The sequence below is a fragment of the Lynx canadensis genome, chromosome D1 (genome assembly GCF_007474595.2).
Source record: "Lynx canadensis isolate LIC74 chromosome D1, mLynCan4.pri.v2, whole genome shotgun sequence".
NCBI classification, from domain to species: Eukaryota; Metazoa; Chordata; class Mammalia; order Carnivora; family Felidae; genus Lynx; species Lynx canadensis.
Window position 1 is genome coordinate 38,113,619 of NC_044312.2, and position 26,557 is coordinate 38,140,175.

General features: G+C 36.0%; 1 protein-coding gene across 1 annotated transcript in view; it reads right to left on the bottom strand.

The window, feature by feature from the left end:
* The window catches only part of CEP57 (centrosomal protein 57), a 41,326-nt gene that overhangs the window by 7,596 nt on the left and 7,173 nt on the right, over window positions 1-26,557 (bottom strand). The window contains exons 2-8 of the mRNA XM_030330843.1: window positions 19,005-19,161; window positions 9,554-9,733; window positions 9,052-9,173; window positions 7,595-7,711; window positions 6,935-7,012; window positions 3,806-3,913; window positions 3,170-3,247 (exon numbers count right to left, since the gene is read on the bottom strand). Of these exons, the coding sequence (XP_030186703.1) occupies window positions 3,170-3,247; window positions 3,806-3,913; window positions 6,935-7,012; window positions 7,595-7,711; window positions 9,052-9,173; window positions 9,554-9,733; window positions 19,005-19,161 (840 nt within the window). The remainder of the gene's footprint in view (window positions 1-3,169; window positions 3,248-3,805; window positions 3,914-6,934; window positions 7,013-7,594; window positions 7,712-9,051; window positions 9,174-9,553; window positions 9,734-19,004; window positions 19,162-26,557) is intronic.

The window sequence follows — 26,557 nt, forward strand, 5'->3', positions numbered from 1 at the left end:
CATGTGATAAAACTACACTGACCTAACCTGTACATGGGTGTGCATGCACACACACATATATACACAAGTACAACTAGAGAAATCTCAATAAGGTCTGTGGATTTAGTCTCCTGGTTCTGATACTATACTATAGCTACACAATATATTACCATTGTAGTAAACCAGGTGAAAGGTACATGGACCTTTATTATTTTTGCAACTTCCTATAAATCTAGAATCATTTCAAAATAAAAGTTAATCTACGTTTTTATCAAGATAATTTAAATTCAACTACAATTAAATGGTTTAGCTATACATTCTCCCTTGTAGCTATGCAGTCATCAATACAGCCTTGAATATCAAGAACCAAATTCATTTGTCTCAATAACAACTTAAATGCTGATCTACATGGTATTCATTTAAAGTGTGAAAATATGAGTATGTGCAATCACTATTTCACCTGTAATTTGATATATACAAGTTATATATTCACTATACTAATGCCTATATATGCTTCAAAATAAACAGTATATAATTTTAAAAATTCTTTTTCCTGTTACTTTTCTGATTGTACCCATAAACGGAATTTTATGTCTGTTCAATCTAGTTTAAAAATCAGGACGTGTATTTTGTATCTTTAATTTCATTTTTCTAGTAATTCATTTTTATTGCATTTTACATATATATTGGTTTATGACAATGTATAATTAAAAATAAAAACTGGACCTTCACAATAGTTTGAGGAACACTCAGCTAGGTGACAGCACATTCTTAGCTGTTTGAATAATATTTCACAGAGTACCAACAACTTCAGAAAGAGAGCTCAGGTTGAAAAGACTGATCTTTGAATCTGTCCCTTTCAACCTTTATATTAAATGACTTCAATGAGAATTACTGAAGATAGGCAATTATATTTGGGAATAATACAAATAATGAATTAGATTCTAATATAATATAGGATAGGGTGAGACTCGACTTATAGAGTCTCATTTACTTACAAATTCTGTATAAAATAATTAAATCCACAAGTATAGGACCTACAGCAGCTGATCCAAAGCTTCAGGAAAATACCTGTTACTTCAGTTGACTCTAAAGGGCACCTGGGTAGCTCAATGGGTTAAGCGTCTGACTCCTGATTTTGGCTCAGGTCACGATGTGGAATCAAGCCCTGTATCGGGCTCTGCCCTGACAGCATGGGGCCTGCTTGGGATTCTCCCTCTCCTTCCCTCCCTCTGTCCCTTCCTCTCCCTCCTTCCCTCCCTCTCTCTCTCTCTCTCAAAATAAATAAACATTAAAAATTAACGAGTGCCAGACGCCTAGGTGGCTCAGTCAGTTAAGTGGCCAACTTCGGCTCAGGTCATGATCTCATAGTTCACAAGTTTGAGCCCCGCATTGAGCTCTGTGCTGACAGCTCAGAGCCTGGAGCCTGTCTCAGATTCTGTGTCTCCCTCTCTCTCTGCCCCACCTCTGCTTGCGCGCGCGCTCTCTCTCTCTCTCTCTCTCAAAAAAAAATAAACATTAAAAAAATTTTTTTTTAATTAATGAGAGGGAGGATGAAGCTTCCCACAGAACATTAATATGATGCTAGGCTGAGTTGACAGACTCCCAGAATGTGACAAAGACTATTCTGTGCTAGTCACACTGCATTTAGAGGGCTACATTCAATTTAGAAAGAGAGTGATGAGGTGGTAAAAAAAAAAACCTCCTAGCTGAAGAAAAAGGAAGTGTTTGTTTATAACCCAAAAAAGAATAAGGAGATGAGAATAAAGTTATTTTCAAAAGTTTAAATATTTCCCTACAGTCAAGGGCTCATGTGGATCCCTGAGAGCAGAAAAAGAGCAATGAACAGAATTTACACAGTGAAAGATATCAACTCACTTAAGAACTTACAAATAAAGTGGTCTAGAAATACATCTGAACAGAGTACACAACCACTGTTTTGGATATTTACATAATGAAAACACTAGGCAGAGAACTTTATTAAGTGGGTCCCAAATCTAACTGAACATTAGACTGAAATCAGGGAACAGTAAAAACAAACACACACACACACACACACAACTTTCTAGGCCCCCATCAGAAAATTCTGACTTAGTAGGACTGTGGTGGGGCTTCATAATCGGCTTTTTCAAATGCAGTACTCAGTGATGCTAATGTAGCTGGTCAGCCCTTGAGAACCTCTACTTCCAACCCAACAGATTTTACGGTGAAGCAAAAGCAGGTTGGTAGGATTAACAGACAAAGGAAGAAACATACGTCAAAAGATATTCTGCAATCCAAGAAGAGATTAAATTGAAGGTAAAGAACAGCATAGAGACAAGGGCATTATTTAAATATAGATACATATATAGATATACACATATATATGTGTATATATACATATACATATATATACATATACATATATATATATATATATATTTTTTTTTAAGTGATTTGTGCCTCACACATCCACAAAGGGCAAATGGAAAAGTTAGAAATTAGTTCACTCCCCAAGCTTTCACCAAGGATTTATTGTGGGGTTAAAAGAAATAAATAAATAAGATTAAAATCTATTCCCTAAGCCTCTCAAACTCACTACTTAGTTGGGTATTCAAGGCATCTATGCAAGAAATAACCAGCAACATAGAGCTAATGAAAAAGTACTATAAACTAACACAGTGCTAAGCACTTATTAGAAATCACTTAGTACTTCCTGATATTTGACAAAATTATCATCTCTACATTTAAACACTAAAGGAACATAAGATTCAGGTCTATTTATGACTGCTTCTTGGAGAATGATGCATGTGAGGACAAATAGGATGTGATTTCTATTTATTTAAATATCTACTATATTTAAATATAAATGAGCAGGACTGATACTAAAATTCCAATGCTACAAGTAATACCATTTGCCATTTCATTTACTCTTATCTACAACCATACCTTCTCTAAACCAGAGTCTGTGATATTGTTCATATCTTTATTTCCACAAATACTTTATCTGCTTTAAAGTCCTCCTAGCCTTTTCCCTGCTCCCCCAATCCCATAAAACCTTCTTCCATCTCTTTCTTATATCACTATGATCCATACGAGTAAAAGGGCAGAAAAATGTTTTCACCATTTACAGGCATACAGGCAGATGAGTGGATTTAATTCAAAGAGCTAAATTGTAAAGGAAAAAAAATTCAGAGTTGGAGCAACTCACCTTTCCAGCTACAAAAGGCATATCCCCCAAGCATAATCTATAATGTGGTTGTGCAGTAAAATAGTTCCTAGAACCTTTCTGAATGGAAAGGAAAAACAAAACAAAACAAAACAAACAAACAAAAAACAACAAGTTTACTCACATGATGATAAGTTTACTTACAAGTTTACTCACATGACTAATCTAAAATTTCAGTGTTCTGTTGGGCTACTACTTGCTTTATTGATATTGGTATATTCTTGAGCTCCTAGTAGTACCTGACAACATGCCTCTTAGCCTCGGAAAGGCTAGGAAGGAAAAAAATCGTACCTGCCAAAACAGCAAGTACAGTCTAAGAACCAGTATATATATATATATGTGTATGTACGTATATTCACATATACATAAAAACACTGAGCAATATTGAATAATACAGATCTGGGCAATGTTTTGCAGTTCTAAAATGCTTTCATATATACCATCTCACTACCAGGGTAAAATTTACAAGTAGATACTACTTATCCCCATCTTCCCAATGAAGAAACGGAGAGTGAAGATTTATTCCAAGACTGGGTACCACACAGTTGTAGGAGTATTTTCACACAAATTACACTCAGTAATAATCAGCACTTTGACTTACTGGTCCTGTTTTCATACCTTTTCTGGTGGTTTTGACTTCTTTTTTTTAACTCTTCTTGCACTGGGAACACATGGAGCTGCCTTATTTTCAAAGATAATTCTATTTGTTTCTAGACCAGTCTGCAACTAAGAAAAACAGGACAGCCTAAAGTTAATGCTACAGAAATAAAAGCTATTAGATTTGCCATGTAAAGATCTGTAGAAACCTATAATAGAGAAACAGAAAAACATTATCATAGCTGCGTAACTATGTCTTGAATCAATCTGTGAACATTTTCCAAATATTTTATTTATTTATTTATTTATTTATTTACTTACTTACTTACTTATTTATTTTTTAACGTTTATTTATTTTTGAGACAGAGCATGAACAGGGGAGGGGCAGAGAGAGAGAGGGAGACACAGAATCCGAAACAGGCTGCAGGCTCCGAGCGGTCAGCACAGAGCCCGACGCGGGGCTCGAACCCATGGACCATGAGATCATGACCTGAGCCGAAGTTGGACGCCCAACTGACCCAGGCACCCCAAATATTTTAAATCAATACAAGTCCCTCATTTTATCCTGAAGTACTGTGCTACAACTTGTCCTTTTTTTTTTCCCCCCAGTTTGGAACCGTTTAGCTCCATTATTTGTAGTTGCTCCATAAATTATACCTAATGAGCTAAATACAATATATCTGAATCCAAACCAATGCTTCAATATTTTCTTCTTTTTTACACATGGCAACTACATCAGTGCCAGACACAAAGCGGCTGGAGAGCAAAATACATTTCTCCCTCTTTAAAAACTAACACCCTTTATATCATAAGAAAATGAAAACTGGAAAATTTTATGTCCAAAAGAACTGGAAGGTACGTCAGCAAATACTATCACACCTTTTGTCTTTGTCTAGAAAAATGGTTTTCAAACGAGCTTATGTATCAAAATCGTCTGGGGTTTTAGGAGAAACATTCAGATTGTCAGGATCCCCTCTGGACCTCATTGTTTTTAAAAGTATTTTTTTTTTTCAACGTTTATTTATTTTTGGGACAGAGAGAGACAGAGCATGAACGGGGGAGGGGCAGAGAGAGAGGGAGACACAGAATCGGAAACAGGCTCCAGGCTCTGAGCCATCAGCCCAGAGCCCGACGCGGGGCTCGAACTCACGGACTGCGAGATCGTGACCTGGCTGAAGTCAGACGCTTAACCGACTGCGCCACCCAGGCGCCCCTTAAAAGTATTTTAAAATTCCCCAGGAAATTATGATGGAGTTGGAACACTCAGAACCAATGGATGAGTTAAAAAGAAATACCGAGAATACTAACTCCCACAATGACTGCATTCTTTAGGGACAGAATCTATTCAGAGACAAAGGAATACAGGGATGCCTACCCTCAGGAGCATCTACATTCTCACGCATCTAACAATGCTTTATACACAGTCAACTGAATAGACAGAATTCATTGAACATAAAATTACTACTCTGATAAAATTATTACTGTGTGAGACTTATGAAGCCAATGGGTTGGAATAGTATAAAAGTAACAACTTTTTAAAAATGTTTTAACTTCCAGTTTATTTAATTCTTCCCAGTAATGGTCATATATTTGTGTGGCAGAGTTTTAACATTTTTAAGTGCTTTCATTGTCTTTTCTCTCATTTGATTATGATTGATTATTATATCAACACTAGGAAGATATAAAATGAAGACCACTTCATCAATGGTAAAATCCAAGCTCTGAATGGTTAAATATCTTGCCCAAGACCATACAAGTTAAGGCTGGCTTGACTTGGAACGACGTACGATCCCTGGTCACTGGTATTCTACTAGAATAGCATTCACTCTCAGAACTCAAAAAAGCTTTACTGATATAATAACTGATTTGGTCCCTATATTATGCCTGCTAAATGAAAAAGTGAAAATACTGTAAAATAACTTTTTAAATTAATAAAATAATGAACTTGTTTAATTTTATTTCATGTACAATAAAACTCACCACCACAACATATATAGAGCACAATTTATGAGTTTGCATGTTACAAGTGTGGAAATGGACATAGAGTAAAGTGGCTGACCTTACAGTAGAATGGGCAGAGAAACCAAGTCATTTCAAAACTTGTTGTGATCAAAAATAAAGCCACATGACCACAGAACTCAGCACAGTGAGGAAAAAATACAACGCAAGGTAAACATTTGAGAAAGAAAATATATCAGGTTTAATAGAAAGAGACTATGTTAAATCAGAGAGCTCTGGGAGGTTCTGGAAGCAATAGACAAGGTGACAAGGATAACAAGATGTTTACAGCCCTGCAAGCCCACATATGAACGGAACTCAGGACACTGCTGGCCTCTGACCACAGCTTAAGCTGCAGACCCTCTGCTCCTAACTGTTCTGGAATCACGACCTGCTTCTTGTGTTAATATGAGAAAAGATACATATGAATGTTTTAAGACTCTGGAAGTGGGAGGGAAAATAGGAGGTATTTGAATAAATAAACTCTTAAAAGAGTCTTCAATTACGAACAAGGTATTTTATTGAGCCTGTCAGTAAGACTCACTGGGAACAAAAGTATTGCTGCATCGTTTAGAAATGTGGTTCTGGTTCGTATACATAAAAATTCAATGTTTGTGTGGATTCACACTGCCTCACCTATTCTACCTGGTGGCCAATGCATGGGCTAAAATCAAAGACTAGGAGCAAACAGAGCTCACTTTCCTTATCCAGTAGCTTTTGTGAATTGGTATGGTCACTATTGATTGGGGCAGCCCACTACCTCAATTTCTGTCCTGGTGTTTTGAGGCCACCAAGGGAAAGGAAAACGTGTAAGCAGGAAACTAAATGATGGTTTTCCAACATTTCCAACAGTGACCCAAGTGAGAAGTTTTACATCCTTATGTATTATTACTCTGATGGTTTTTAGTCCATTGATTTTTTTAAAATGCTGATTAAAACCCACAATTTGAACAACTCTAAAAAACTGCTCAACTTTTACTCTTCGCCTACAAAAATATGTTAATAATTTTCTATATCAAGCTATGTCTGAGAATTTATATAGTAGACTCCTCCAAAATATAAATGATGTAAGAAGTCCACAATGAATCTTTTGTTTTGACACAAAGAGGTGTATGAAATCTGGGAAGCCTGCCTGCTGACACTGCAGCTTACCTGGGCTGCCTTAGCTTGCATACGTTTCCGTTCCTGTTCTTCTTCGCGGAGTTTTGCTTCCAACTCTTGCATTTTTTTCTAGTGATATAAATATTAAAAGTGGTTAGTGAAAGACTTAGTGTCTGTTTGTAAAATTTTAATACAGCAACACAGGAATGTGCTATAAAATTTTAGCACAGTAAACACAAGCTTGTTCACTCTAGTAATGACTCTGTGCTTGCCAGTAACCATGACGCTCTCCTCTGTGATTCATTATTAGTCATTTGTGAAGTAGCTGTGAGGTAAACAGAATTGTGGGTAAAATCTATGGCCAAAGAATACAGTTCCGTATGAAGGCATATAGGCTACATGGAAGCTAAATTTGGAATGTTAATCTCAGTGGTATTAAACACCTCCCAAGTGAATCAATTAAAACTAAAGGCAACAACTTAAACCAAGTGATACAGGTCTTATTGATGCTTAAAACATTTAAGCTTCCAACATTTTCAAAAAGAACTTCTTATGTAAATCAAGATTAGAAAATGTGAACACCCTTTCCAAATTTACATTTCTTCCTCTTAAAAATTCCTGTTTCTTTGCTACAAGATCACTTTTCTTCTTATGAATAGCCGGTATTATAAAATGATCAATTTTACAAAAGAACCAGTATCATGCACTGACTTCTGCCAGGGCCTGCATTGTGGTAAGTTTGTTATACTCCTGTTCAAGAAGATCTAACTTTTCGAGCTGGCTCTGCACATGTGTTTGATCATGTTGTCGTTCTCTTTCGAGGGAAACCTGGAAAATAGTAGTAAACACAAACATGAGAATTTGACAAAAAAACAAAACACAACTAATACTGGGCATAACTTAGAATATACTATAAGTAATATCTGGCCTTTCACAGAACTTCTATACTACAGAGAAATTCTAGGAAAACAATGTTAAGATGAAACCACAGGATAAAGAAATCAATAAATACAAGTGGAATCCTGCTCCTACTATATACCATTATAACAGTAGGTTCTATACCCTGAGACTTTCGTTATACTCAGCTGAGAGTTTTTAGATATATGGGCTAATACTTTCAATGAGTCTGGTTCTCTTACACAGTTAATCTCTAAAGGCAATAATTATGTTTTTTGTATCTATAATTTATGCTTCCTCTGAATTCTATACAAAACATCTATTATTATTATTTTTAGGTCTAGTATTAAGGCTTTGAAAAGAATGCCCCCCTGACAGTCACAGGGTAAACCATTAAACTAGGATAAGTAGTAGAAATACGCTAAATTGAGGTCTATTGGTAAAAAGCCAAAACACTAAGAACCTGAATTTATAAATAGTATATCTTCATAGATAAGACTATAGCAATAGATATCATACTAACAGAAATATGAATATGACTCAATAAAGCAGTAATTTCCCCAGGAGTTTGTGTCAATTACTAATTCCTTCCAATCCACCTTAGTGGATCCTTCCAATCCACCTTTATGGATATTTGCTGCCCTTAAAAAATACATTAAGTTAAAAATTGGCAAAATCATATTTTATTTCCAGTATCAGAACCATTCTTATGAAATGGGCTATTTAAAATTCACTGATGATAAAATTCACTGATAAATAAACAAGGTTATTTAATATATATACTTAATAGAGATTAGTCAAAACATCTCACTTATAGATGCTTTCTAAGCTAAGAACTGGAATATTCCAAAGTAGAGAATGACTATGTTACTATATATGTTTTGCCATTTCCAATCATATGGAAGATTGAACGGACTACCCTCTTCCCCACCCTACAAACGATCCCAAGTAATTTCAGTCGTGGGCTGTTATAGTGTTCAAAAGCAGAAGCTATCAAAGCTGTGTGCAGAAGATATGCAGTGTGTGTGTGAGGGTCATCCAAAAAGGAAGCCTCTTTATAGCTATGTTAAAACAACAAATCACATTTTTCTCAAAGCTTACACTTAGTTGTTTCTCAAAATGAACTAGTGGTACTACTATCAGTGATTTGGATTAAAGGAGAAATGATTATTATAACAGAACCATTAGTCTTCACTGAGAAAAACAGATCTTTATGTCAGTCTAATTTCCCCCATAGCTACTGCTGTGAATAAATCTGTGAGGCACCATACCTGTTTTTCTAAGACAGATGTCCTTTCCATTTCTGCATGCTTTATCATATTGCGCATGTATTCCAACTGTTTTTCTAAAAGATTACATTTATTTTCTGCAGCTAATAACTGAGATGTCAATTCTAAACAGAATACATAAACAGAAATTAGCTCACTCATGCAACAGTTGTAACAAGCTGTTAATGGGAATTAAATCTACTGTGTATACAATAAACCCTCTCCAATAGCTCTAGAAGCCTATTCAGATGACCTAAGTCATTCTCTTTCTATATGCTAGTCCAATCTGTCTTGAATTTGATCAGTAAATATAATGCAAGGCATCACCACGTGTTCCTCAGAATGTACTCAAGTATAATGCAGTTCTGGAGTGCCCAAAGATACTGACCACTAGAAAACACTATCGTGAATTTGCTTTTAGAATAATTTTACAAGTCTTATTTTGTGTATTTCATTTTGTATTTTGTGTATTTGTAAGTTTCATTTCCTTCATAATTAAACAAACCTTGATTATGCTTTGACTCTTCATTCTTTGAATTCTCTCTTTCTTGAATCTGTTCATCCAATACTTTCTTATATTCAATTGTTTCTCTAGATAAGGTTTTCACACTTTCTTCTGCCTGAATCCTTTCAAGTTCTAAGCGTCGAATCTTATCTTGAAGATTCTTCAGAGCAGAAAATATGGCTGCCAAATCCAAACATGAATAATGTAACAATATATATGGAGAAAGTTCAATAAAAAACATACTTATCTTGGGGCACCCTAGGTGGCTCAGTCAGTTAAGCGTCTGACTTTGGCTCAGGTCATGATCTCACGGTTGGTGAGTTCAAGCCCCACATCAGGCTCCGTGCTGACAGCAGAGCCTGCTTTGGATCCTCAGTCCCCTCTCTCTCTCCCGTTCCCCAGCTTGTGCTCTTTCTCTCCCTCTCTCAAAAGTAAACACTAAAAAAATTATTTTTAAATATGCAAATCTAAATAAAAAATAAAATTGACAGGTGGGCCCAGGAGAGAATCACTCTTTGGGGACAATGGAATGTTAATTATTGCCACGTAATTGTTTTTTTTAAAAACCTACTTAAAGATATCTTCTGAGTCTCTGAAATGTGCTAGGTACTCAAGTAAACAAATTATTATGGCAAAAGATTACAAAGATTTTATAAAATGGTAAAAATATTTAATCATACAAAATTAATCATACAAAATTCATATGTAACCTCAAGTATATTAACTGTCAATCTTTTTCTGTTTTATTAACAGAATCCTATGCAGAATACCATTGTAGAGTTAAAGATATCAAGCACAAAAAGGATTATTTTTTTAAGTCTCAGTTTTTTCATTATATAGGAAAAATTCTAATCACTCTTTAAACTGACCTCCAAAAATTTCTGATTATAAAATATATAAAAGAAGAATATATATAAAAAAGCAGCATACGTGTGTGTGTGTGTGTGTGTGTGTGTGTATAACTTATAATCGTACTACCAAGAGATAAGGACTACCATTTTTGGTTATTTCTTTCAATCTTTTTTGATATATGCAAAATAAATTGAGATTAAAATTTATGATTTCTTTTTCACTTTAGCACTATAATAAACTGAGCATTCCCTCATATAATCAGATCATCTTAAAAGATTATCTCCTTATAATAATAATTAAAAATTAAAAATGAAGTTACTGGGTCCAAGAATATCCACATTTGAAACATCCGTATTTGGGGGCACCTGGGTGGCGCAGTCGGTTAGGCGTCCGACTTCAGCCAGGTCACGATCTCGCGGTCCGTGAGTTCGAGCCCCGCATCGGGCTCTGGGCTGATGGCTCAGAGCCTGGAGCCTGTTTCCGATTCTGTGTCTCCCTCTCTCTCTGCCCCTCCCCCGTTCATGCTCTGTCTCTCTCTGTCCCAAAAATAAATAAACGTTGAAAAAAAAAAAAAAATTAAAAAAAAAACAAAAAAAAAAAACATCCGTATTTGAAAGGCTCTTGAAAGTAAAGTACCTTCATAAAGGGTTGTATCAATTTATACTTTCATTAAAAGTATGTGTCTTTGCCAACACACCCCACTATTAATTACACTATTTCTGTTTCGGTTAGTCTGATTAAGAAACAAAAGCTACTACTGGTTATTTTAATTTGCATTTCTATTAAAAGTTTGAAGATTTTTAAATATATATTATTGGCCAATTTTCTTTTGAATTCCTTAAGAAAAAGTTGCCCCTTTGATTTCATTAGTTTATTAATTCTAGTTTAGATGCTGTCAGTTTTGGTATAAAGCTGTTCTGATTTTTTATATCATTATAATGAGAAATGTTTTGCATCAAGTTCTTTACAAAGATAGAATGCTCTTCAACGTCAAGAATACATAAACTTTACATGTTCCTTTTGTTACACTTAGAGTTTCACATATTCTTACATTTAATTCTTTATGTGAAATAAAAGATACGTTTGTTTTGAAGGAAGAACTTTAAAGGGCGATTGCCTCATATACCAAATTCACACAAGTACTAAGATATATAGGTATTATTATTACTAACACACATATACCTTCTACCATAGTCTCATACACACATACCTGAAATTACAGTTTCAGTATTTTTATTCTGATTCATTATTCCAGTATTTTAACTATTAAAACCGTATAAACATCATAGTGACAGTCTCCCACACTATATAAACTTTTAAAACATTTCGAAGTTATTTATTCTTACCAATTAAATATTCAGAACCATTTTGCCTAAACAACAATTTCCATGAAACTTCATGGAAACCGCATAATAGGTCGGAAGAACTGCCGTCTTAAAAATCGAGGGTTCTCACTCAAAACAAGGCACACCTTTCCATTTATTAATGTAATTCATTCATTCACCAAATTTTAGTGCCTAGAATGTTACAGGCCCCAAACATGAGATTGATACATTTTATAATAGAGCCAGTTTACTCCTAGTATGCGGTGACACTACAGTGTAATTAAACATAAACATGAAACACACACAACTTAGAAAACTAAAAAATCAACTGAAAAGACTCTGAGAATAGAAGAGTCTAGATTTAAGATTAGTATTTAAAGGAATTAAATAATTCTCTAAAATACCTGGAATAATTATATAACACATGTAAGATGAAAAGAGAAAATTAATAAATGTTTTTTAATATCAATTTGAGGTTTTTTAAAACTTCTTCTCAACCACTAAGAAGTATTTATTAAAATAAAACTTTGTAGGGGAGCCTGGGTGGTTCAGTCAGTTGGGTGTCCGACCTCAGCTTAGGTCATGATCCATCCGGTGGTTTGTAGGTTTGAGCCCTGCGTTGGGCTCTGTGCTGACAGCTCAGAGCCTGGAGCCTAGCCCCTCTCTCTCTGCCCCCCCCTCCCTCCCTCTCTCTCTCTCTCTCTCTCTCTCTAAAATAAATATTAAAAAGAATTTTTTTAAATAAAACTTTGTAATACCAAACATTTCTTGCATTCCTTCATTAGATTATACATAATTGTGTATGATTTTGCTAGTATTTTACTTCCGCATTTATGGTCATTAATGCAATTGGCTGGAACACACGATTTTCTGTTCTGTATGTCAGCAACTGTAGTATCACAGGGATGTACTGGATTAAAAAAAGACCCAAAGTGGGGTATATGCTTTCCTTTTCTACATTCTGGAATGCCTTATGTATCAGCAAAATTATTTGTTTAAACACTCCTCAACAACACAAAAAAATGGAAAGATATACCATGCTCATGGATTGAAACATTGTTAAAATGTCCATATTACCCAAAGCAATCTACAGATTCAATGCAATCTTTATCAAAACTCTAACTCTATTATTCAAAGAACTAGAACAAATAATCCTAAAATTTGTATGGAACCACAAAAGACCCTAAATAGCCAAAGCCATCTTGAGAAAGAGAAACAAAGCTTGAGGTATCACAATCCCAGATTTCAAGACATATTCCAAAACTGTAATCATCAAAACACTATGGTACTGGCACAAAAATAAACACACAGATCAATGGAGCAGGATAGAAAGCCCAGAAATAAAAGTACATTTATATGATCAATTAATCTATGACAAAGGAGGCAAGAACATACACTGGGCAAAAGATGGTCTCTTCAATAAGTGGCATTGGGAAAAGTGGACAGCTCCATGCAAAAGAATGAAACTGGACCACTTTCTTACACCATGCCCCAAAATAAACTCAAAATGGATTAAGGACCTAAATGTGAGGCCTGAAGCTATAGAACATCTAAAAGAAAATACAGGCAGTAATCTCTTGGACACCAGCCTTAACATTTTTATAGCTATGTCTCCTTAGGCTAAAGAAACAAAAGCAAAAAAATAAGTTACTGGGGCTGTATCAAGCTAAAAAGCTTTTATGCAGCAAAGGAAGCCATCAACAAAATGAAAAGGCAACCTACTGAATGGGAAAAGATATTTACAAATCATGTATCTGATCAGCTGTTAACATCCAAAATAAACAGAGAACTCCTAAAACTCAACACCAAAAACCCCACAAATGATCCAATTAAAAATGGGAAGAAGATCTGAATAGACATTTCCAAAGAAGACATACAGATGGCAAACAGACACATGAACAGATGTCCAACATCACTAGCCATCAGGGAAATACAAGTCAAAACCACAGTGAGATATCACTTCACACTAGTCAGAACAGCTAGTATCAAGAGACAAGAAGTGACAAGTGTTGACAAGGATGTGAAAAGCGATCCCTCACACACTGTTGATAAGAATATAAACTGGGGAAGCCACTATGGAAACATTATGGAGGTCTCCTCAAAAAACTAAAAAGAGAAATATCGTATGATCTGGTGATTCCCCTAGTGAACATTTATCCAAAGAGAACAAAAATGGTAATCTGAAAAGATATATGCACTCCTATGTTTATTGCAGCATTACTTACAACAGCCAAGATACAAAAGCAAATCATAGATGAATAAAGACGTGGTATATAAAATAAAATATTACATATTCCACACATATATGCATAATGGATTAATATACATATACAATGGAATATTACTCAGCCATAAAAAAGAACAAAATCTTGCTGATACATAACAAGAATGGACCTAGAGAGTATTATGCTAAATGAAATAAGGCAGAGAAAGACAAATACCAAATGATTTCACTTGTATGTGGAACCCAAAACAAACAAAAACAACAAAAATCCCACACCTGACACACGAACAAAAACAGAAACACACTCATAAATACAGAGGACCGGGAGCTGCCGGAAGGGAGAAGAGTGGGAGATGGGCAAAATAGGAGAAGGTGATTAAGAGATACAAACTCCAGTTATGAAATAAGTCACAGGGATGAAAAATACAGCATAGGCAACATAGCCAATAATACTGTAATGACACTGTATGGTGACAGCAAACTACACTTACTATGGTGAGAACAGAATACACAGAAGAGTCCAATCATTATGCTTCACACCTGAAACTAATGTAATATTGTATGTCAACTATATTTCAATTAAAAAATAAATTCTCACACAAAAGAGTTTATACAGAAGGCCTGAACCTTGGCTAGCCTCTGGAAACTAGGCTCTTGGAATGCTCCCTATGTTACTAATTAATAAGGTTGTTTTGTATGCCTAACACTAAATCCTTCTGGGCAAGCCTGTCTCGATTGTGAAAACAATGTGTTTTATGGTGAATAGCATGACTGTGCAGGGGCCAAATATTTGTGTGACCAGCTCCAAATAAAAGCCATAGTGTCTGAGCCTTAAGTGGGCTTTCCTGGGCAGAAACACTGCACACATCATACAGTTTACAGCTGCAGGAAGAAGTGTCTTTCTGTGTGACTTCCATAAGAGAGAAATTTAGAAGCCTGCATCTGGGTTCCTTCAGATTCTACTGTAATAAGCCACAGCCATAATTAGAACCACTTCTGAAACTTGTGAGGTCAGTCCTCCTAGTTAATCGGGTACGTGGCCCTGAGATCCCAGAATATGAAAAATTCACCAATGTTTTCAGTTTCCACAATGCAACTAAATTTTAAGAAACTACCAATGGCCACGTTTTAGAGTAGTATCAAATAAAAATATCCACAAATTGTTGGAAAAATTATTAGAATACTATTTATTTTCTACCTACACATCTGTGTAAGGCCAGATTTTTTTTCATACTTCAATCAAAACAACTTATCAACATAAATGGAATGCAAAAATAGAGGAGAATCAAGCTGTCTTTTATGAAGCCAGAAGTAGATTTATAAAGTATAAAATAAAACAATGTCACTCTTAACAGTATATTTTTTAAATTTGGAAAATAGTTATTCTTCATTAAAATGTTTATGCAAACATGTAATGGGTTTATTAGGGTTTCTTGGATTAAAAAATTTGAGAACAAATGCTTCAGGAGAACAGATGGGCAGTAAATTGTTATTAATACCTAACACCATAGACATAACTTGACTCTTCTCACTGATCACAAGAATACTGAGCTTTTTCCAGTAAGTGTGACACAAATTTGTAATAGTTCAAGACTGTTTCTCTCTAAGCTCTCAGCCATGAGTGGCCTGGCACGGTAAAAGATACCAGACTAGGCGCCATCAGCCCCATCAGTTTACCTCCATGAGCTGTACATGTATTATCATTTCATTTTCCACATGTACTATGATGAAATGAAAGGTTTGGAAGCACTGGCTAGTAGTATTGCCTCGTAGTTGATTACCTTGCTTCAAATGTCCAAGCCATGCTGCATACTACCATCATTTGAAATGCATTAAACTAATAACATAAACAACAGGTTAAACTTTTTTGGAATGACATACATTAGTTACCATTTTTTTAAAGGGCTCCAAGGACAATACATTTTCTGAAGGCACCAATAACTTCCAATTTCTTGTTCACCTCTTTTCTAACTAAAACGCAAAATGAGTATGAAAATGAGAATTACAAGAAACATAGTTTAATTATCCCTTTCTATGGCATTAGTCAAATTATATTTTCAAAGTTATTAGCAGAGTGCAAAGTGAAATGGTAATTTATCAAATGAAAAAATTAAACTAGAACTTAAGAAGAATCACAAGTCTTTATTCCCCTAAAGTATTAGTGCAAAAAAAAAAAAAAAAAAGAGAGAAAAAGAAAAGCATTTATTACATGTAAAGAAGAAAAAATTTTTAATAGGGAGTATCTATTCAAAATAAGACTTAACTCATTCAATAAATATTTGAGGGTCCACTAAACAGTTGGGGAAAATGTGGAATGAGTAAAGAGTTATAATATTACATATTAAACTAATCATATTTGAGATGTTACTCTATGTGTACATTTTGAATATAATTATATAATTGTTCTGTGAAAATTAAATGAAATATATTCACTTTACCACACAACCACATTTTGCTGTTTTAAAATTTGTGTTTAATCACTAGCACCAGGCCAACTGTATTTACTAATGATTCTCTACATAAAAGAAGTGTTATGTTTCAACCACATATAGGTTAAACTGACATTTGTAAACTGTGAACTGATTGTGTAGTACAGTACAAGGTAGATAATAGTATTTAAGTATAGTCACCAATGTTAAAAACCTAGGCCATAATGAGGTTTCAAAAGTGTTTACTAAAATGAATTTAACCAGAAGTCTGGTGGGTTTTTTTTTTTTTTAACATTTATTCATTTTTGAGAGACAGAGACTTGAGAGACAGAGCATGAGTGGGGGAGGGGCAGAGAGAGAGAGAGAGAGAGAGAGAGAGAGAGAGAGAGAGAGAGAATATCTGAAGCAGGCTTCAGGCTCTGAGCTGTCAGCACAGAGCCCGACGCGTGGCTCAAACCCACCAACCACAAGATCATGAACTGAGGTGAAGTTGGATGCTTAACCAACTGAGCCACTCAAGTGCCCCAAAGTCTGGTGTTTTTTAATATATTCGATACTCAACTTACTAACTAGAAACCTCTTATTTATAGGATACGGTGTCTCAAAGATGATGATAATAAAGAAAATGCTAATTAGAGCAACTGATAAAGTGCTACTCATCAGAACACAGTAGTTAAAGACTTTGGCAATTTCAAAAAATAAAACTTGCAAAACATTCAAACAACATATGGTAAAAAAGCACAAAAAAATATACAAAGCCCACAGTGCAGAAGAATCAGGTAAGATTTAGTAATAATTTAGCACACACACACAATAATCATGCCAACAGAGGTCTGCCACGAATACGTGGTCTAGGAATTAGGAATCAATCCTCCCACTACAACATTACATCCAGTTCTGATATTTACTTCTATACAAAGAAACTTCAAAGATAACTTCAGAGAAAAGTAATTACTAAAGAATGAAAGAGTAAGAAAAGTTAAACGGGGCAGATTTATTCATAGAGCAGAGAGTCAGGAAATGCTTATTTAGTATTTAGACCAGTGTGTTAACAATAATATTAAATTCTGCTTGTGCGTCACTAGTGGTTTTAAGGAATATGAGAGAGAAGAGCAAAAACAGTGATGGAAGAGGAAAGTAAACACAAGAAAATATAATGTGTAAGATAGTAAACAGGCTTCTTTTATCCCTTCAGATCATGGTGTTGTGAACTGTTTAATTAGGATTCATTAAGCTTTTATAATTTTTTTTTGTATCAATCCAATAACATCTATAATTTTACAACAGAAAGATTTCAAAAAGAGGGCACAACATGAGAAAGACTTGTAAGCCTGACACATGGCTGGTGTGGAAGGCAGAATGGACACCCAAAGATAGCTATGTCCTACTCCTTGAAATTCTAAATACCTGCTATATGGCAAAAAGGACTTTGGGAAAGGTTACTAAAGTTGCAAGCCTTAAAATAGGGAGATTATTCCTCATTGTCGGCCCAATCTAACCAATCACACGAACGCTTAAAAGCAGACAATTTTCCCCAGCTGTGGCTAGAAAGATGCAGCAGTAGAAGTCAGAGTGTATGACGCATGAAGAGAGACCTGACCCACCACTGCTGAAGGGGGACATAAAGAAAGCATGGCAAGGAATGCAGACAGCCTCCAGGAGCAAAATCCAGCACTGACTGAAAGTCTGCAAGAGAACCGAACCTCAGCTCTATGACCACAAGTAACTTAATTTGAACAAAAATCTGAATGAGCTGAGAGCAGATTCTTCCCTAGACTCTTCAGTATGGAACACAGCCCAGTCAAAACCTTGCTTTCGGCCGCGTAGGGCCCTAAACAGAGAACCCTGTTGAGCCCATCCACATTTCTGACCTACAGAAACTGTGATAATACATTTGTGTTAAAGCTGCTGAATCATGGTAATTTGTTAAGACAGCAAGAAAGGTAATACAGATGGCAAGCTCCACGAACAAATATACAGGTACTTCAAAGAAGCCAGAGCGAAGGATGTGTGGGTAAGGAAGAACAGAAGAGAAGCAAGGGATGAAACTGGTAAGGTATATTGAGTCAAGTTTATGAAAAATCTACGAATTTGTTATGTAAGCCATGAGGAGGTGCTGAAATTTGTTTAAGTGGGAGAGATGATGGATAACAGCAAATGGCAGGAATGGGGCTGAAAGGCAAACCACAGGCTAAGCAATCATGTAGGAGTGCATTACAATTACCTATGCAATAGATGATGAGAGCCTGAACTAAAGCAATGCGAATGGAGAGACAGAACAAATAAGTCTTTGGGATACTTCAGAGGCAAAACACCGGTTTTTGGTCCCTGACTGATATTACAGACGACAGAGCAGTCCAGAGTTCCCAAAGTATTTAGCCTTGATGATTTGGTGGAAGATAGCGTTCAACGATCAATAAACAGAAGAAAGGTACTATATTTTGAGAAGGGAAGAAACAGGAAGGGGAAAATAGACTTTCCTCTAATTTTAAAAATACATGGAAGACATAATGGTTTTTAAGCAGTGGGTAAACAAACAAACAAAAACCCCATCTGTTTTGTTAGGCTCTATTCAAACAAACAAACAAAAAAAACCAATCTATTTTGTTAGGCTCTGTTACCTCTGCTGTTACTTTCCGGATAGGCAAACGTAGGCTTATTTGGAGAGCGTCGTAGATCACTATTAAGGAAAGGCTTATCAGGTGGATATACTACATATGGAGATGAGGAATGGCGAGCCACACTTCCATTAGACCTTGAAGGTTCGGCTAAGCTCTTCTGAAAAATAAAAATACAGAAATTACTTTTCAAATTTTAAAATGCCAATAGGATATAAATACATAGACACATTTGTTCATGTATTGCCCATATTCCACTGATGGAGATAACAGAAAAAACAGAGCCCACTGACTATATAACAGAATTCAAACATTACTTTAAAATAATAAAACTTCCAAAGTGTTTCACATTTGACTACATATAGCCATTTGCCAGACACTATAAAAAAGAAATAATGTTCACACAACTTGAATACAAATACTGCACAGAAATACTTAAATATACTCATAATTAAGTTTAATATATATTACTTAAAAATATGTAATGTAAGGGGCACCTGGGTGGCTCAGTCAGTTAAGTGTCTGACTTCGGCTCAGGTCATGATCTCACAGTTTGTGGGTTCGAGCCCTGTGTCAGGCTCTGTGCTTACAGCCCAGAGCCTGGAGCCTGCTTCAGATTCTATGTCTCCCTCTCTCTCTGCCCCTTCCCCACTCATGTTCTGTCTCTGTCTCTCAAAAATGAATAAATGTTAAAAAAAAAAAAATTAAAAAAAATGTAATGTAAAATATACTCAGAAAAGTAAATATTTTTTATAGTATCTGAAACTGTTACAAAATGACTGAATTAATCTATCCCCACTCAACTAAATACTCCCTGAATATTTATCAAATGTCCAAGACTCTGCAGTAAACAGAAAGGCATAGTCCTTGCCTCAAAAAATTTACATTTACTTAAGAAAAAAAGGTGGAAGAGGGGGTTTAATTAGAAAACATTAAAGCTTATCAAATACCCAAAAATATAAAATTTTGTTTCCACACAAATGAAAATTTTATTTCCATTCATTCTGTCATGAATGGGATTCTGTTCAATTTGGGATTACGTTCCACATAATTTCAGTGCAGGGATGCTAACTGTGGCATGTTGTTAGTTGTAGGTGACTTCCTATTGGTAGGCAGACCGGGAGTGGGGGAAGTAATGGAGAAGCTGAAAGCCAGGGTGGAAGACAGAACTGCTAGTTGTTCAAAATTCTCATTCATTTTTTTTATTCAAATAACCACAGCAAAGTAAGTTCTCAACTCTTATCTTTGGAGAATTATACTATACAGCTCCAGAACAATATACATCCAGAAAAGTACAAAGGGACAATGAATATTTACAATAACGGTAAACAACCTCCTGGAATAAACAATCACAATAACCACACTGTATCTGCATTCTATTAAAAACCAAAGACTATTTCCACATAAAATCATGCAATTTTCCCACTGATTTAAAAACAAATACAGAACACACTATGGCTATGAAAACTAAAGAAGAGGACAAAGAGCATGGAAGGGGTATAGGAGTGAAGTCTCAAAGTGGTACTCAAGGAAATCAACGTTAAGTCTATATAAAAAGTGTTTTCACGTGGACAGGATTAAGAGTTGGCATTTTTCAGGGCGCCTGGGTGGCTCAGCGGGTTAAGCGTCCGACTTTGGCTCAGGTCACGATCTCAGTTTGTGAGTTCAAGCCCCACATCAGGCTCCAAGCTGACAGCTCAGAGCCTGGACCCTGCTTCAGATTTTGTGTCTCCCTATCTCTCTGCCCTCCCCTGCTTGTGCTCTGTCTCTCTCACTCTCAAAAACAAAAATAAACATAAAAAAAAAAAAGAGTTGGCATTTTTCAAACTTTTTGGGAAACTGACAGGTTTTGGAGATGACTGGAAAACAGGGTAAGATTTCAATTCTTAAAATATATAAAACTGCTGGGGCGCCTGGGTGGCGCAGTCGGTTAAGCGTCCGACTTCAGCCAGGTCACGATCTCGCGGTCCGGGAGTTCGAGCCCCGCGTCAGGCTCTGGGCTGATGGCTCAGGGCCTGGAGCCTGTTTCCGATTCTGTGTCTCCCTCTCTCTCTGCCCCTCCCCCGTTCATGCTCTGTCTCTCTTTGTCCCAAAAATAAATAAACGTTGAAAATTTAAAAAAAAATATATATAAAACTGCTAAAGCTCTTACAAAGCACCACAAATTGTCACTTAGCTTAATTTTAAATATGATTTGTCACAGAGAACCTTAGGTCTTCATACAACCTACTAGAATCCTATTATTTAACAACTACCATTCAAAGTCACTGGTTAGTAAGTATTCCTTAACAATATATATTTATGAGCATAAATCACCTGTATATTCACTTAAGATGTTCAAAACAATTTTTATTAGAATTATTGAACACTGCACAGATACTAACAGAACTATGCATAGAGGATTTACCCAAAAAACCCAAACCAAAACAAATGAAAATAAACCATCTTCATTAAATTCACTGCCTACTAGCTCTTATAAAACTAAAAGTTCAAAATTTATCCCTCCTGAAACATTTCTCCAAGGATACTCGAAAGGCCAACAGGTACATGAAAGATGCTCAACATCCATTAGTCATTAGGGAAATGTAAATTAAAACCACAATAGTTATCATCTCACCTGTTAAGAATGGTCATCATCAAAAAGAAAAAAGATTACAAAAGCCGGCATGGATGTGGAGAAAAGGGAACCACTGTGCACTGTTCCTGGGATCGTAAATTGGCAGAGCCATTATGGAAAACAATATGGAGGATCCTCAAAAAATTAAAAATAGAACTATGATACAATCCAGCATTCTGCACCTCCATGTTCATATCATAGCAACATTATTTACAATAGCCAAGACATGGAAGCAATGTGTGTCCATGGATGGATGAATGGATAAATAAGATGTGGCATATACAATGGAATATTATTCAGCCATAACAAAACAAGAAAATCCTACCATTTGCAAAAGCATGGATGAACCTTGAAGGCATTATGCTAAGTGAAGTCAGACACAGAAAGACAAATACTGTATGAACTCACTTCTATGTAGAATCTACAACAAACAAAAAACCAAACTCTACGGAAAAGGAAATCAGACCTGTGGTTACCAGAGTTGAAAAACTGGGAAAAAGGGGAATTAGAGGAAGGTGGTCAAAAGGTACAGACTACCAGTTGTAAGTATTAAGGCTGTAATGTACAACATGATGACCACAGCTGACATGGCTGTATGATATATAGGAGAGTTGTCAAGACAGTATATCCTAAAAGTTCTCATCACAAGGAAAAGAAATTATTTTTCTTCTCTTTGTATCTATATCAGAAAAGGGATGTTAGCTGTACCTACTGTGGTAATTACTTCACAATATATGTAAAACCATCATGTTGTATGCCTTAAACTTGGGCAAGTGACGCATGTCAATTATTTCTCAATAAAACTGGGTAGAGAAAAGATTTGTCTTTCAACAAAATTTGTCACATATGTATCATAAAAATACTGCTCAGGTTGGGTCAGCAAATTATGAAAGTACTTTCTATATAAAGATTCAAGTTATAATGAAATTCTTTTGAAAAGCTATTAAAAATGTATTCCATTTTCTAAGTCAGCCATCTCATTTTGAATGTTTGGGTTTAAGCAAAGTCACAGTTACTACGAATGGATTGGGTCAATGTCCTCATTTGCTACCAGCAGTTTAAAGCATAGAAAGAGTAACAGATCAGCCAAAAGCAAAAGGAAGACAGAAAATAAAATGGCCTTGCAAAAATTATTTATAAGAAGTATTTTGAAATAAAATTAAACCAAGAAACACAAAACTGGCAACTCATTACATATACACACAAATGTGTCTAATAAAAATAGTAAAGCATAATATGTCGTATATATATACAATATTATTCAGCTTTAAAAAGGAGGGAAATCCCATTATATGCTACATAATTGATGAACCTTGAGGACACTATGCTTAGTGAAATAAGCCAGTCCAGAAAAAGACAAATACTTCATGATTCTACTTAAAAAAATTTTTTTTAAACATTATTTTTGAGAGAGAGAAAGCAAGCAGGAGAGAGACAGAGACAGAGACAGAATCTGAAGGAGGCTCCAAGCTCTGCTCTGTCAGTACAGAGCCCAATGGGGGACTCGAATTCACAAACCATGAGATCATGACCAAAGCTGAAGTTGGACACTTAACCAACTGAGCCACCCAGGCGCCCCATCTACTTACATAAGGTACCTAAAGTAGTCAAATTCATAGAAACTGAAAGTAGAATGGTGGTTACCAGGGAGGTTGCAAAGGAGAGCTATTTAATGGAGAGAGAGTTCTGTAAGACGAAAAAGTCTGGAGATGTTTCACAACAATATGAATACCCTTTACGCTACTGAACTGTACAATTAAAAATTAAGATGACAAAGTGTTAGGTAAACACCTAAGAATAGCAATACAATTAGAAAAAACCGTATGTGTTCTTAGTAGCCAGTTTTTCCAAGTGAGAAAAACAATTGGGGATGTTATAAACTTCAGAGATTAGAAAAGTAGTATTTTTAAGAGTTGGAAAGAACCATAGAAACAATCTAGTATACTTCCTTGTTTGACAAGAGAAAAGGAAGTTCAAAACAGTTGACTTGTCTATCTCACCTCCCCTTATAGAATCAGGGGAACCATATTCTAGGTGATTCACTGAACAATTAACCAGTTCTCCAAAGAGAACCACCAGCCTAACTACACCTGTTCTCATATAACCTGCCTTCCCTTCCTTGAAACAAGGAATGAAGTTTGTTTAATGGACCTATCTCCATCTACTATTCAGTCTTGGTTCCTATAAAACCTTTTCCCCTCCTGATGCTTTTTCTCCCTACTAGATCTTTCACATTGTCATTAAGGACAAAACAAAAGCTTTCCTAAATTTGAGGATTCCCCTCCAGTTCTTGCCTCATTTCTCAGCTTTTACAACAAAGTCCTCAAAATAATTATTTGTAATTGCTGCCGCCTTTTAATCACCTCACTCTCTTAACCCTTTCCAATCACACTTGAGTCCTCACCAAGTCAGAGAAAAAGCTCAACCTACCAATGACTTATATTGCTGAATTCGGCGACCTTTCAGAAGCATGTGATACAGATCACTTCATTTCAACACTTTCCTTAGAAGATAGACCACACTCTGGTTTTCCTGATACACAGGTCTCTTCCTAAGAATCTCCCTGGCTCTCTCTCTTTCCTCTTTCTAAATGCCGCAGTGCCCCAGAGCTTAGTCCTTCCACCTCTTCTGGTTTTCTTCTACATTAATTCCTTTGATGATCTCATTCCATTTTCATCTACATGGGTTCCTCTGATCCTAGCAACACGGAGGGCTTTGAAAAGCCTCTATTTGCGAAATTTTCAAGTTTAAATATGGAATCCAGAAGTCCCTCTCTTGAACTCTATATTCAAAATTAAACTTCCTATTCATTATCTCCACTTGGATGTCAATAAGGGTACCTCAGATCATGTCTATAAACAAATTCTTGAACCCAACTGCCAAAACCTGCTCCTCTCCTAGCACACCCAACCATCAGTACCACCATTTACCCACCTGCTCAGGTCAAAACCCCTGGATGGAATCATTTCTCATACATCCCATATCTAATCTTTCAGTATATCTTGTTGGGCCTTTGTCTTCAGAGTATGCCCAGAAACTCACCAATTTCTCAATTCCACTAGTAATACCCTGGTTGACACCACTGTGATCTTTTGTGTGGACTGCCATTAACAGTCTCCTAATCACTCTTGTCCACATCTCCTTAGTCTGTCTCCAAGTAGTAATCATTATCACTTAAAACAGTAAATTAATTTGAGTAATACCCCTAATTATAACCCTCCAACAGATTTCCATCACCGAATAAAACCCAAAATTCTTACAATGGCTTTTAAGGCCCCACGTGTCTGACCCCAAGCTAACCCTGACTTGATTCCCTCCCACTCTTTCTCCACATCACCTTTGCACCCTCATCATTTCCCAGCTATACTGACCAACTTTTAGATTTCTAAAATCCACAGTACACTTCATGCCCTTTTACTATGTTTATCTGCTCCCTGTCTCAGGCCATTCAGTCATCTGCTCAAAAGTCTGTCAGTAAGGCTTTCCCTGACTACCCTATCAAAAGTGGCGTCCTTCTGTCAGCCTATCTCTTTTATTTTTTTAAAAACTTACCCCATTTTATATATTTATTATTTGTAAGCCCTGTGGAATAAAAAACATAGTTTTGTCCTAGGTTCTTGATACAGATTCACAAACTCTTGGAATTTAAGTGACAGGAGTCTTTGTTATGTTAATAGTGGGACCCCCTAGTAACTTGAGGATGAGGGCTGGTAGCCAGAAAAACCAACCAAGTGATTAGAGTCAGAAATTTTGGCCCCACACCCTAACCCTAGGAGAAGGGAGAAGGGAGGGGCTGGAGACTGAGTTCAATTATTAATGGCCAATAATTTAATAAATCATAAGTACATGATGAAATGTCCACAAAAACTCTTGGACAGTAAGGTTCTAGGAGTTCCAGAGTTGTCACAGAAGCCCTTTTTCATCTTGCCCTATATATCTCTTCCATTTAGCTGTTCCTGAGTTGCATCCTTTATAAAAAGAAAAGGAGAAAAAAAAAAAAAAAAGCTATAACTGGGGCATCTGGGTGGCTCAATGGGTTGAATGTCTGACCCTTGATTTTGGCTCAGGTCATGATCTCACAGTCGTAGGATAGAGCCCCGAGTCAAGTCGGGCTCTGTGCAGAGCCTGCTTGGGATTTTCTCTCTCTTTCCCTCTACCTTTTTCCTGCTTGCTCACTTTCTCTAAAAGTTAAAAAAAAAAAAGGGGGGGGTGATAATAATTATTCCCGGAGTTCTGTGAGTCATTCCAGCAAATTAATAAACATGAGGAGGAAGGGTCATGTGAACTCCTTAATTTGTAGTTGAGTGGCCAGAAGTGCAAAAACCTTTAGGGCACCTGGGACTTGCAGGTGGCTAATGAAATAGGGGCAGTCATGTGGGACCTAGCTCCTTTATGGTGTGTGTGGCCTGCACTACGTCCAGCTAGTTAGTGGCAGAATTGAATTGAATGACGGATACCCAAATGACACAGGAGAATTCATGTTGGAAGAACACAGTCATTCCCACTACAGTTTAAATTCCAATAAAAACACTCGATATAGAAGTTTAATATATCTGCTGAATGAATGAATTACACAATTCCTCTGCAAAACAGGAAAATTGCACATTGTCCATAGACTGAATTATCCTACTCAATAAAGTATATAAATTTAAAAGTATAACCGCAAATATATTTATAAAATATAAATTACAAATTATAATTTCCTTTATGACAATTAACAACAAAGAGCACAAACGTCATAGAAAGACTGTATAAAAAGAGAACACAGCAGACATGAGACTGCTATACTTAGAAAGGTCTACTTGCAAGGTTGGTTCCTGGCTGGTATCTGGGAACTTAAATTTAGGGAAGGTTCCAACTACTGTCACTGTGATTGTCAGCAGTTCACAGGACCAGCCCAGTTTCGATGATTTGCTAAGGACTGACAGGACTCAGAATA